The 12,097-nt window shown below is 43.2% G+C and overlaps 1 protein-coding gene across 2 annotated transcripts in view; it reads right to left on the reverse strand.

Annotated features, from left to right (window-relative positions):
- Positions 1-12,097, reverse strand: part of eml6 (EMAP like 6) — a 73,062-nt gene that overhangs the window by 45,898 nt on the left and 15,067 nt on the right. For both annotated transcript variants that reach the window (XM_045691320.2, XM_045691319.2), the window contains exons 9-26: positions 11,797-12,053; positions 11,252-11,461; positions 10,560-10,727; positions 10,174-10,280; positions 8,760-8,860; positions 8,280-8,466; positions 7,619-7,724; positions 5,141-5,234; positions 4,802-4,902; positions 3,942-4,144; positions 3,357-3,468; positions 2,896-3,023; positions 2,643-2,784; positions 1,986-2,138; positions 1,729-1,860; positions 1,353-1,441; positions 932-1,099; positions 452-653 (exon numbers count right to left, since the gene is read on the reverse strand). In XM_045691320.2, the coding sequence (XP_045547276.1) occupies positions 452-653; positions 932-1,099; positions 1,353-1,441; positions 1,729-1,860; positions 1,986-2,138; positions 2,643-2,784; positions 2,896-3,023; positions 3,357-3,468; positions 3,942-4,144; positions 4,802-4,902; positions 5,141-5,234; positions 7,619-7,724; positions 8,280-8,466; positions 8,760-8,860; positions 10,174-10,280; positions 10,560-10,727; positions 11,252-11,461; positions 11,797-12,053 (2,660 nt within the window). The remainder of the gene's footprint in view (positions 1-451; positions 654-931; positions 1,100-1,352; positions 1,442-1,728; positions 1,861-1,985; positions 2,139-2,642; positions 2,785-2,895; positions 3,024-3,356; positions 3,469-3,941; positions 4,145-4,801; positions 4,903-5,140; positions 5,235-7,618; positions 7,725-8,279; positions 8,467-8,759; positions 8,861-10,173; positions 10,281-10,559; positions 10,728-11,251; positions 11,462-11,796; positions 12,054-12,097) is intronic.

The raw sequence follows: 12,097 nt of genomic DNA on the forward strand, positions 1-12,097 counted from the left end.
CCTGGTAGGATAATAAAGTTGATCTAATCCAGGGGTCTCCAACAGGTCGAGCGCAAGCTACAAAATTGGATATCACAAAATTGGGGAGAAAAAGGGGGCAAAAAAATGTATAAATAAAAGAAAAAAAGAATATGTAGAATCGCAGGAAATTTCCTTTAAAACCGCAACCTTTTCTCTCAGCTGCGTGGCAAAATGTGTAGAATAGCAGGAAATTAGTATTAAAACTGCATTTTTTATCTCAGCTCCATGGAGACATTTGTTAATTGCAAGAAATTGGCTTAACATTTTTTTTATGTTTCAAAACACCACCAGGATGGGGGCCTCTAACTATTTTGCAGAAAATTAATCCGCGCCGACTGCGCCCCCTGCTATACCCCCTGCCACACCCCTGCTACACCCCCTGCCACGCCCACCACCTAAATCCCTTTTTAATCCAGAAAAAACCTGATACCTCCATCCTCCTCCGCATCGTCGTCAGACTCCTCGCTATCCACCGCCTTGCTCTCCTTATGTCCCGACGACTCGCGGGCCCAAATCATGAGCGCAGAGTCAGCGCCCCCCACCGACAGCAGCATGGTGTCATCATTGGACCATCGGACGTTGGTCACATTGGCACTGTGCCCCACATACTTCTTAAACTTGGCAAACTGGCCCTGAAACAAAGGAGTGGTCTGTTTCAGTGCAGTCAACTCCTGGGTCGTGTTCAGTAGGCACAAAATGGAAGAAAATTCGAAACAGAATGAAACTGGGAGGTACTACGTTGAATTTTGTCCGATAGCAAACGCTTGTTTTCATTCTCCGTTGCAAAACATTTTGCTACAGTGTGCCGCTAATGAACAGAACCCTGCTAATGTAATGGCATTGAGATTGTTGTGAATGTGTGCACTAAAATGGAGCTTTGTATTTCTACTTCAGACTTGTATTCACTCACCTTGGAAGGATAACCAAACAGCTTTAGGAAGCCAAAGTCATCCCCAGTGGCCAGCAATTTCCGGTCTTTGGTGAGAGAGGCAGCATTTACAAAACTGAGTGTGGGCCAGACCCCCTCGCAGGTGGGTCCCAACACTGAGGTCCAGGTGGCCCATTCCACCTTTTCAAACTGGAAACATGCAACACAGACAGACAGACAGACAGACAGACAGACAGACAGACAGACAGACAGACAGACAGACAGACGTGCGTGTACACACGTACACATACATTTCTGAAAAAGGCTTTACATGTACATATAATCTTTCACCTCTGACACATCTGTGCGAAAGACGCTATATCAATTTGAAGTGTGATTTCATCAATAGAAGGAGCCCATGACAAAATCAAGGGACATATAATGTGTTTTTGTATGCTCTAACCTCCGCAATATTGATAGTTTGTTTCCTTCCTCTTGGGGCTTCGAAGAATAGTTGTTCTTTGGTACCAGTGTTGACTTGTAGCAATTTCCCTGTATTCAGGATTAAAAACAATAATAGCTCTTGAAAAAAGTATAAATATTACTCTTAGGGCTGAATCATAAGACAAATGTGCATGTAAGGGAAGAAGGGTGGACAGTAACAAATTAGATTGCAACTAGAATCATCAATGACTAAATTATTAAAGGCCCAATCTGTAATTTGTCTGAATTCGCTGCAATAAACTATACAAGAACATATGCAACAGTGTGCGCAATGGGTATTTATTTATTCGACCTCCCAAGCCAAGTGTATAGGCATATCCATTCCTTTCACTTACCACGGGTATCCCAGTCAATGTGGGTGATGTAGCTGGAAGCTCCCTTACAGATGCCCACTCTTTTGCTGGTCAGCACATTGTAAATGTCCACAAAAGTGTCATGAGAGGCCACAGCAAGGTATTTTCCAGCATCTGGAGGGGGATATGACAGAGTGAAAACTGTAGTGTTAACAGACCTTGGTAACATTACAACTTTGTTTGCAGAAACAACAGGCCCAAAAATATTTTGTCAATAAATGACCACATCCTGGAATTACCTTGGCAGAACCTGATATCCGAGATTATCTCTTTGCGGTGATGGAAGGTCACCATGTCCTCCAAGGTGTCGGCATTCACCACCAGGAAACTGCCGTCGTTCAGACCCACGGCTAAGGCTTTCCCATCAGGAGAAAAGGCACAGCATCTACCGCCTCAAATAAAAAAAACCTTAGCCATGATACATGATCCTGATTTCAGATCCACATGATCCACAGAAACCTATTTTAAACATGCATGGAGGTAGAAATAAAAATTGCAGATACTCTCATAATACTGTATTTTGGGAGGATTATATTGAGGATACTTGTTCTTTCATTTCGGGGGACAGTGGTTGTCTTTCAATGCTGCATATTGAGTATATTGAAATGTATCATTCTAAGGCCCTATCGTTTTAAATGTCATGCATTGCAGATCTTTTGACCTAACGAAGATCCTTGTGGATTGAAACGTTTTCAATAAAGGTGGTAATTGGGAGGATATTCAGTGTGTGGGCCTTTCTGTTCTTTTCAAGTATTCTTCATTAGCCCAGCATCTAAGTTTTTAAGAATGTGCGTATGACCACAAACTTTTCTATATATGTATTACAGATGTACCAGTAATTGTTTTTCAATGAAACCTTTATAAAATATTTAACAAGACAAAATTATAGCAGGTACCTTTTTTAAGTTTGCGGACAGCTACCATGCGATGGTTGGAGGAGAGTTCCCAGATTCTGAGCGTTTTGTCATCACTTACAGTGGCACATATGGGAAGCAGAGGGTGAGCAGCCAAACCCCACACCTCACCCTCCATGTGACCCTAAACACACACACGTAATAGTCAAACCATTTGTTAAGATTTTTAAGACAGTGAAAATCTACGTAAATTCTGATCTTATGTCTAGCTGTTATATCCACCCCCTCTGCGCACCTGAACCAACAAGGTCATTGGGCCGCTCTTGTCAATTTCCAAAATCTCTCCATTTTTGGTCCCCACAAGGATGTGTCCATGTCCAAGGGTGATGGCGCGGATAGATGGGTTGTCCTCCAGCAGCAATCCTAAGAAAAGAAGCAGGAGGTGATGCCAAAGAGCAAACATACATTCCAAAATAGCAGCAAGCAAATGGCAACAATTACCATTATTTGTACTGATGGAAGTTGTTGCTGCCTATGGCATTCATTCATTAATTTTTTCAATACATTTATAATTTATTAATTCATTCACAATCATAGTATTTATCAATATTGGTACATTACTGCTTGAATTTAGTTTACCTGGAGAATAGTTTTTGTGGTGAGATACTGTACATTACTTACATTTTAAAATATAATAGTCTATAATAGCCTGCTTTTGGATGTGGAGCAAACAAAGCAAAGAAGACGACAGCATACCTTTAGATGAAGCAGACAGCGAAGACCTTTTGATGGCATAGGTCTTCAGGCACCTCTCAAACATGTCATCCCATAGCTCCACCACTCCATCTTTGCCCCCAGTCACGAACCCCTGCGAGAGAATGAGGGGACTCTGTCACCGGGGGGGGGGGGAATAATCGCCCACAAGCCCAATTCCTTTTTCTCTAATTTCGTTCAATCACCGCCTTCACTAATTTAGATCCCAGTTGTGTTCTGCTGCAGTTTCCAAGGTAACCATTAAGTAACATGTATTCTATATTCTACCTGGGTCTACAAGTAAACGACAGGTCAAGATCATGCATAGATGAGTAAAGAAGCGTAGGCATGTGCTGATGGGTGTACTGAGCTGCCAAGTAAAAATATCCTGTTAATTAATCCAGAGAATTAAAGTATTCGGTCTGGTTTCCTAGATACTGATTAAGCCTAGTTCTGGACCAAAAATATAAACGCTTTTTCGTCCAGGATTAGGCTTAATCCGTGTCCAGGAAACCGGCTCAGAAAGTGAGGCAATAAGTACTAGTCGAAAGTGTTTACTGCTACGTGACGGTTGGGGAGAGCGGGTACCTTGTCAAGAGAGCACATGGCGAACACTGGACCGTCGTGGGCCTTGATGGTCTTCATGAGGGTGGTCTCTCTCCAGATGTATACGTCCCCAGTGGTGGAACCTGAGAAAACCAGGTCCTCTGAGCGCCCGTAGCAGACGGACATCATGGTCTCCAGCTTCCCGAGGTTCCCAAAGATACCCCTTTTGAATGTGAGTCCTCCACCTTGAGTCCAACACATGCAGTCTTTCATACAAAGCTATTTCTTAAAGCGTTCAGTCGAAGGTCGATTTTGTGTGTCGTTTTTTAGACAATGGAACAACAACAAAAACAGTACTGTTGTCAAAGTGAACTGCCACACTTCTAATAGTTTGTGTGGTGTTCATTTAGATAATATGTTAGAGGGCAACAAAGCATTTCATAGTTGAATTACTTCACTGAACAGTTGCATTGTCAAACCATTGTTAACTATCATAATTCTCACATGGACGTTGTAGAATAATTACCATTTATCATGTAATTTCTTAAAGACATTTCTGTTGCGTAAAATAAATTGCCTAAAAAACATGAGCTGGCGCACACCCAGAAAATAGTTAGTGTGGGGGTGCTGATTAACGGCGAATAAACTATAAACTATCAAAATAAAAAAAGTCGCACACCATGTATAATCTCCCAGCAATTTAATGGGTATTTACCAATGTTTCGGCATCACTGTGCCTTCCTCCTGAGGAAGTGATGCCGAAACGTTGGTAAATGTGCGACTTTCTTTATTTTGATAGTTTATCGTAAAATAAAGTGCCACCATGTTTTCTGTGAACCGCAGGAAAAACAACTGTTGCTAAATTAAACGATATTGGGAATGGAAATAATCATGGGAAATACCTGTGTGTTGCCAGAATTTTATATGCTTAATTCCCACGGTGACAAGCTTGTCCATACGGAAGGGGTTGCATTTCACCACAAAAAGCTTATCTTTGTGGCCCCTAGGGAATGAAAAACAGAACCCACACACATCAGTCTGTTTTCTTCTCCATCAATGTTTGCATTTGCTCATGTTTCCTTGAATATCTACACTGTTTTTCAATCAATCATCCTTTTTAGTCATATTCATTACATCTTGATTTATGTGTTTATTCCATAGGGATAATTGAACATTAAGTTGTGGATGGAGGTAAATAACCTTGAATGGGAATGTCCTGGTTTACTGAATGCATACTGTACCTTGCTTTTGCCAGTTTCTCGCCTTTCTTCCAGTCCCACAACACGATGGAATGACCTTCGTCAATGCCCACAGAAACAAGACTCTTCCCATCCACTGCGGGCCAAAGGGAAGAGAGCCATTTTGTTATGCCCTCTTTGTTATCCCATCCACTCATGCGTGCATACAGCCGCATACAGTAAAGGTCAGCAGCTTTCAGATATCCAGAAACATGGACATCATTTAATTTGTGTCGTCAGCTATTGGAGCAATCAAGAAATCCGGTATGCCCTTGTTCCAGGTCGTCTTTATCACAGTCGAGGTGCACAGCATATCAGATCACGCAATGGCTGTTTAACCCTTTACACCCATGGGAATTGGCCTATATGGATAGGGTTATATTTAAAATGTTTCTTACAGAAGAAATATGAAAAGCATATGCATAACCATGGTAGCAACTGAAAGGGAAAAGTTTGGAAATAATGGGAAAATTATTAGACCAAAAGGTGAGGACACAAGCTCACCTGACACTAGCCTGAATTACAAAGGGAAACCCAGCCACGAGCTGCCCAGAGACACAAGCCTACCAGACGAGCGAATTGCCTTCTATGCTCGCTTCGAGGCAAGCAACACTGAACCATGCATGAGAGCACCAGCTGTTACGAACGACTGAGTGATCACGCTCTTCATCGCAGATGAGAGTAAGTCCTTTAAACAGGTCAACATTCACAAGGCTGCAGGGCCATACGGATTATCAGGACGCGTACTCAGAGCATGTGCTGACCAACTGGCAAGTGTCTGCACTGACATTTTCAAACCCTCCCTGACTGAGTCTGTAACGCCTACATGTTTCAAGCAGTCCCTGTGCCCAAGAATGCCAAGGCAACCTGTCTAAATGACTACCGCCCTGTAGCACTCACGTCTGTAGCCATGAAGTTCTTTCAAATGCTGGTCATGGTTCACATCAACACTGTCATCCCAGAAACCCTAGACCCACTACAACTTGCATCCTGCCCCAACAGATCCACAAATGATGCAATCTCTATTGCACTCCACACTGCCCTTTCCCACCTGGACAAAAGGAACACCTATGTGAGAATTTTGTTTGTCGACTACAGCTAAGCATTCAACACCATAGTGCACTCATAGCTCATCACTAAGCTAAGGACCCTAGGACTAAACACCTCCCTCTGCAACTGGATCCTGGACTTCTTGACGGGCCGCCTGCCACGCTGATCCTCAACACGGGGGCCCCTCAGGGGTGCCCCTCAATAAGCATTTCACGGTAAGAGCTACACCTGTTGTATTCGGCATGTGACAAATACTGTACAATTTGATTCCAGGAAAATGTGGGGTTAGTGCAACATAAGAAAACAAAATACTAGGTTGAGTGAGAGGACTAAGTGGTGTCTCCAAGTGACCACACACCACTCCAAAGTGTTCACAATTCCTAAGCAATTTCAATGCACTTTTATGACTCAAAGAAGAATCTTCAACTATAAGGTACTTTTTTGTTTTAGCTCTCCTAGCTGTGCCGTTGAGGTACAAGAGCAAGCACACTTGTAGCGCTTTCATTCAGAACACAACTCTGCATCCCTGCCATCACAAAATGACTGTTGTTGCTTACGCAATCGATAAAACGGTCCATTATAAATCGTAATCTGGGTCAGGTAGGCATGATTTGAACGCTTGTTCTATTGTCAACATGACTAGCTAAGTTAGAAAATACGATCTTAAAGTGTTCTGGTTTCACAAGGCAATTCAGCAAAGCAGATCATCATTTTGGTGCAGATAGAAAGGAGTCATGATTGCATTCAGGTGTGTGTTCCATGGCGAATTCTCTTCACAAGAAACAAACATGCTCATTCTATTCAGAACAACCCAGCATATAACAACATGACAACAAACATAGTGATCATAAACGTTGACACTGTGTGCAAAAGTTGCCCAATTATCAGGAGGGATCGGGGGCAACATCTTGTCGCGTGCGGTGCTCAAGTTCAGAATGGCTGTCAGTCAAAACCCATACAGCGCTGTAAAGTGCAGAGCCAGAGCTTTGATGTCATGTATAGCATGTTACTGTACAGCCCATGCGTTCCAATTTAGGTGCCATTTTCGACCTGTATATGGGTACAAGTGTAAAGGGCTATGTAAAGCTATATAAAGAGGACCTGTCATATTGCTGTCTACCTTTAAGTCTACCAAAGATAGAGCAGACAAGTGTGCATTTAGATTCTCAGTTAACAATAAGTTGTCAACCAAATCCATTACCACTCAAGTGCCTAGCCGATGTTGCATCATTTACTGCGCTGTGCCTTGCGCTGTGCCAAACTTAAGTGCCAAACGTAATCTTTATTAAACATCAGTCAACTGTGAATCTACTGCTTGTCATCTCTGTTTTAACCAGAACCTGGGAGCGAACACATGTAAAGTAAACCTACGGAAAATACAGTCGAACATACTGTAGCTCTCCCCAACATTGAGCATAAGAACAGGCCTACCTGTGAACTCCAGTGCACACACCCCTCTTTGGTGATGGCCCTTCAGCAAGGACAAGCACTTCAGTGTCTGGATGTCCCACACATGGATGGCTGGGTCCCTGCCAACCTGAGCATGGGGACAAATTCAACTTTCAAATGCAAAATGCATAGTGGGTGATAAATACAGTACATTGCTAAGTTGCTAAAATAGTAGAGTTGGTATAAAGCTTCCAACTTAACTACAGTACCAGTCAAAAGTTTGGACCTACTCATTTTTCTTTATTTTGACTAAGAAGACAGGATAAAAAAAATGGTTACACCAACTTCTGTTGCCCCTATGAGTGTAATAGTTACACAGGAACTCCTATGTAACTATTACTAGGTTACCTGGGGTGGCAGGTAGCCTAGTGGTTAGAGTGTTGGGCCAGTAACCGAAAGTTCAAATCCCCGAGCTGATAAGGTAAAAATCTGTCATTCTGCCCCTGAACAGGCAGGCAGGCACTGTTCCCCGGTAGGCTGTCATTATAAATAAGAATTTGTTCTTAACTGACTTGCCTAGTTAAATAAAGGTTATGCAATTACATGGTGATGGATTGCAGCAGTATATTCTATTACTCAAGCGTAAGAGAGACAGAAGAAGTAGAGTAAATAAACCAAAATGAATATATGGTTGTGGATCTACCTGTCCGGTGGCAACGTAGTCCTTCAGCGGATGGACGGTGAGGCTGAGGATGTCGTCGTCATGACCCAGGTAGAAACGCTGTGCGTGCTGCTGACGGTTATAGACCACAGCCACAGCTGCCACGTGATACACCACCTCTCCTGCCTGGGTGTAGAATAGGTTGTTTCTGCAGTCACAACCTCTGTACCTGTGCAATAAGCAAATGACAGGAACAATCTATAGTTACAGGATTTCATACACTTTGGTGTTTACTGGTAAATTAAAAGTAGCACGGCCTCGCCTGTCCTGACGGTCAAAACAAGGCTATTGGATACTTTGTGGTACTTCGAAGCAAAACATACTCTGGCGGAAATACTTTAAGCACGTGTAGAATTTAATAAATACCTGCCGCATGGCAAAATAATATTTGGAATAAACACTGCAAGTATATGAAGTGGCCTGACAGTACATACATTTTCTGTCACCCTTGAGGTGCCTTACCCGTGAACAAACTGCAAACGCAGCCCCTCGTCTGGTGCTTTCTGTCGTTTCAGTGAGCCCACTAGCTTCTTCCTCAGCTGTGGGAGGTCCTCTTTGTAAACCTAGGAGACAGTTTAAGATAAGATCATATGTTATTATGTTACCCCTTCAAATTAATTGATTTGGCTATTTCTGCACACTTGTTGCTTACAGGTGTATGAAATCGAGCACACAGCCATGCAATTTCCATAGACAAACATTGGCAGTAAAATGGCCTTACGGAAGAGCTCAGTAACTTTTACCGTGGCACTGTCATAGGATGCCATCTTTCCAACAAGTCAGTTTGTCAAATGTCTGCCCTGCTAGAGCTGCCCTGGTCAGCTATAAGTATTGTTATTGTGAAGTGAAAAGATCTATGAGCAACAACGACTCAGCCACAAAGTGGTAGGCCACACAAGCTCACAAAACGGGACCGCCAAGTGCATAGCACGAAAAATCGTCTGTGTTCGTTTGCAAAACTCACTACCGAGTTCCAAACTGCTTCTGGAAGCAACGTTAGCACAATAATTATCTGTTGGGAGCTTCATGAAATGGGTTTCCGTGGCCAAGCAGTCGAACACAAGCCTAAGATCACTATGTGCAATGCCAAGCGTCTGCTAGGGTGGTGTAAAGCTCACCGCCATTGGACTCTGGAGCAGTAGAAATGCGTTCGCTGCAGTGATTAATCACATTTCACCATCTGGCAGTCCGACAGACTAATCTGGGTTTGGCGGATGCCAGAAGAACGCTACCTGCCTGAATGCATAGAGCCAACTTTAAAGTTTGGTGGAGGGGGAATAATGGTCTGGGGCTGTTTTTCATGGTTTGGGCTACGCCCCTTAGTTCCAGTTAATGGAAATCTTAACGCTACAGCATACAATGATATTCTAGATGATTCTGTGCATCCAACTTAGCCCCTCGTCTGGGTTTGGGGAAGGCCCTTTCCTGTTTAAGCATGACAATTCCCCCGTGCACAATGTGAGGTCCATACAGAAATGGTTAATCGAGATCAGTGTGGAAGAACTTGACTGGCCTGCACAGAGCCCTGACCTCAACCCCATTTAACACTTTGGAATTAATTGGATTGCCGACTGCAAGCCAGGCTTAATCGCCCAACATCAGTGCCAGATCTCACTAATGCTCTTGTGGCTGAATGGAAGCAAGTCCTCACAGCAATGTCCCAACATCTAGTGGAAAACCTTCCCAGAAGAGTGGAGGCTGTTATAGCAGCAAAGGGGGACCAACTCCATATTAATGCTAATGAGTTTGGAATGAGATGTTCGATGAGCAGGTGTCCACATACTCTTGGTGATGTACTGTATAATACTTTGCAAGACAGTGAGCAATCCCAGTAGCAATTGTGCATTGGCTTATTCCACAAAATACTTTACTCCACCTGTCGTTCATAGCTGATCTGGGCCTCCAGTTCAATGTCTGAGTCAAGCTCCGGAACGTCAGACACGTCCGAGTCGGATTCTCCACTGTTTGAATCAGCGTACCCCTCTGGAGATGCAAACACAAACAGAGGATAGATGACCTCTGACCTTTATGGAGACCATTCAATAGATATAGATAAATAAATAGATAGATCAAACCAACAACTCATCACCCAGACTTGCCATTTACACTTACATTCTTTCATACCATTCACACAGAAGATAAACAGACAGAAGACTATGACAGCACATTAACCAGGTGACATAAATGTAACATTTGGAGATAAATTAATGACTAAAATGTAAATGTAGGGTTAGGGTTCATTTGTAATCCAGCAATTGTCACCTTGAAGGAGGGGTTCCAGAACACCGTTCATCACCCCCTCTGGAAGAAACTTCCACTGGAACAAGGCGTGGTCCGCCCCTCCAGTGCTCAACACCCACTGGAGATCATGGGACCAGCGCACGTTTGTCACATGGGCAGAATGGCCGATGTACTTCTTGAATTTAGCCGCTGTTTCACAAAGACCAGAAAATAATGCATTTAAGGAAACCAAGTGGGACATAACATATATAAAACATACATATTAGAAGCTGAACGGGGACATTTTTTATAAGATATGTCTTGATATGATCGCCATAACATTGCTTGGTAATGGTAGCGTTATGGCTATCAATAAAGTATATTTATCATGGTGACCTATGTGGGAAAAAAACTGTAACACTTTATTATCTATAGTCCATCGGTAGATTCTCTACAGACTACCTACAGACTAGCAGTAACATTTAAACGATCTACTAACCCTAACCCTTATCCTAACCCTAAACTTAACCCTTACCCTAACCCTTATTCTAAACCTAACCCTAACCTTAGCAAGCAGTTGCTTATCAACAGATAGTTTGTTGATAGATGCGCTAGAGATGTTGATACTATTACAAAAAAAGTGTGACCAAAGAAACTAAGAATATCTATCTACATTTGCTACAGGCACTGCATGCCTGAGAGAAAGGCTTGTGAGAAAACACATTTAGCCAGACCTTTCTTAAGACACGGGAACCTGAAAAGCTTGACGAGGCCAAAGTCATCCCCAGTCACCAGCACGGCACTGCTGTAGTTGGCGTCCACGGAATTTATGTCTGTGACATTGGCATACTTGGGCCAAATCCCGTTGACCTCGGGCCCGATGATGCCTGTCCAGGTCATCCAATGGATTCCCTTTGTCTCCTCTTTACTAAGGAGCTTCCCCGCTATGGAGATGAGGGAGAAGAGCATAGAGACATGTCACTGTCAACTATAAATCAACTGGTTACATTTCTCCAATCCCTTCCATCAACTGTTTACCAAAACAGTAGCAGGGTGGTCTCTTTGTTGTTGATTGAACTGAAGATTGCACCTTTAAGGTGAAGTGTTACTGTACCCCATTATTGTATTTATGTATTTTTTATATATATTTTGGGGATTTTATTGAAAAGATAGTGAGACGTTATGTCAAAGAGCAGTAGGCCGGAATCGAACCTATGTGGACACGGTAGACGTTAGACCAGTCAGGCCATCCTATTATAGTATTTAAGAGTGGTTTCACCTGGCATTCTGTAGAAGAGCCTCTCCCCTGCCCCGTCGTTGGTCTGCAGGAAGCGGCTGTCCACCGACCAGTCCAGGTGGGTGATGAAAGAGGTGGAGCGGTTGCACTCACCCACCTTCTTGTAGCGCTGCGCAACAGCATAGATGTCTACCAGGCTGTCGTTGGAGCCAACCGCCAGGTAAGAGCCGTCTGGCGAGAACTTCAGCTCGTGGATGACTTCCTTCCTGTCTTTGATGTGAACCACCTCCGTCATGTCCCTGGGGACACAGAGGAGAGAAAAGACAACGCATTATTTTACAGT

Source organism: Salmo salar, chromosome 12 (assembly GCF_965601325.2).
Source record: "Salmo salar chromosome 12, fSalSal1, whole genome shotgun sequence".
Classification (NCBI taxonomy): domain Eukaryota; kingdom Metazoa; phylum Chordata; class Actinopteri; order Salmoniformes; family Salmonidae; genus Salmo; species Salmo salar.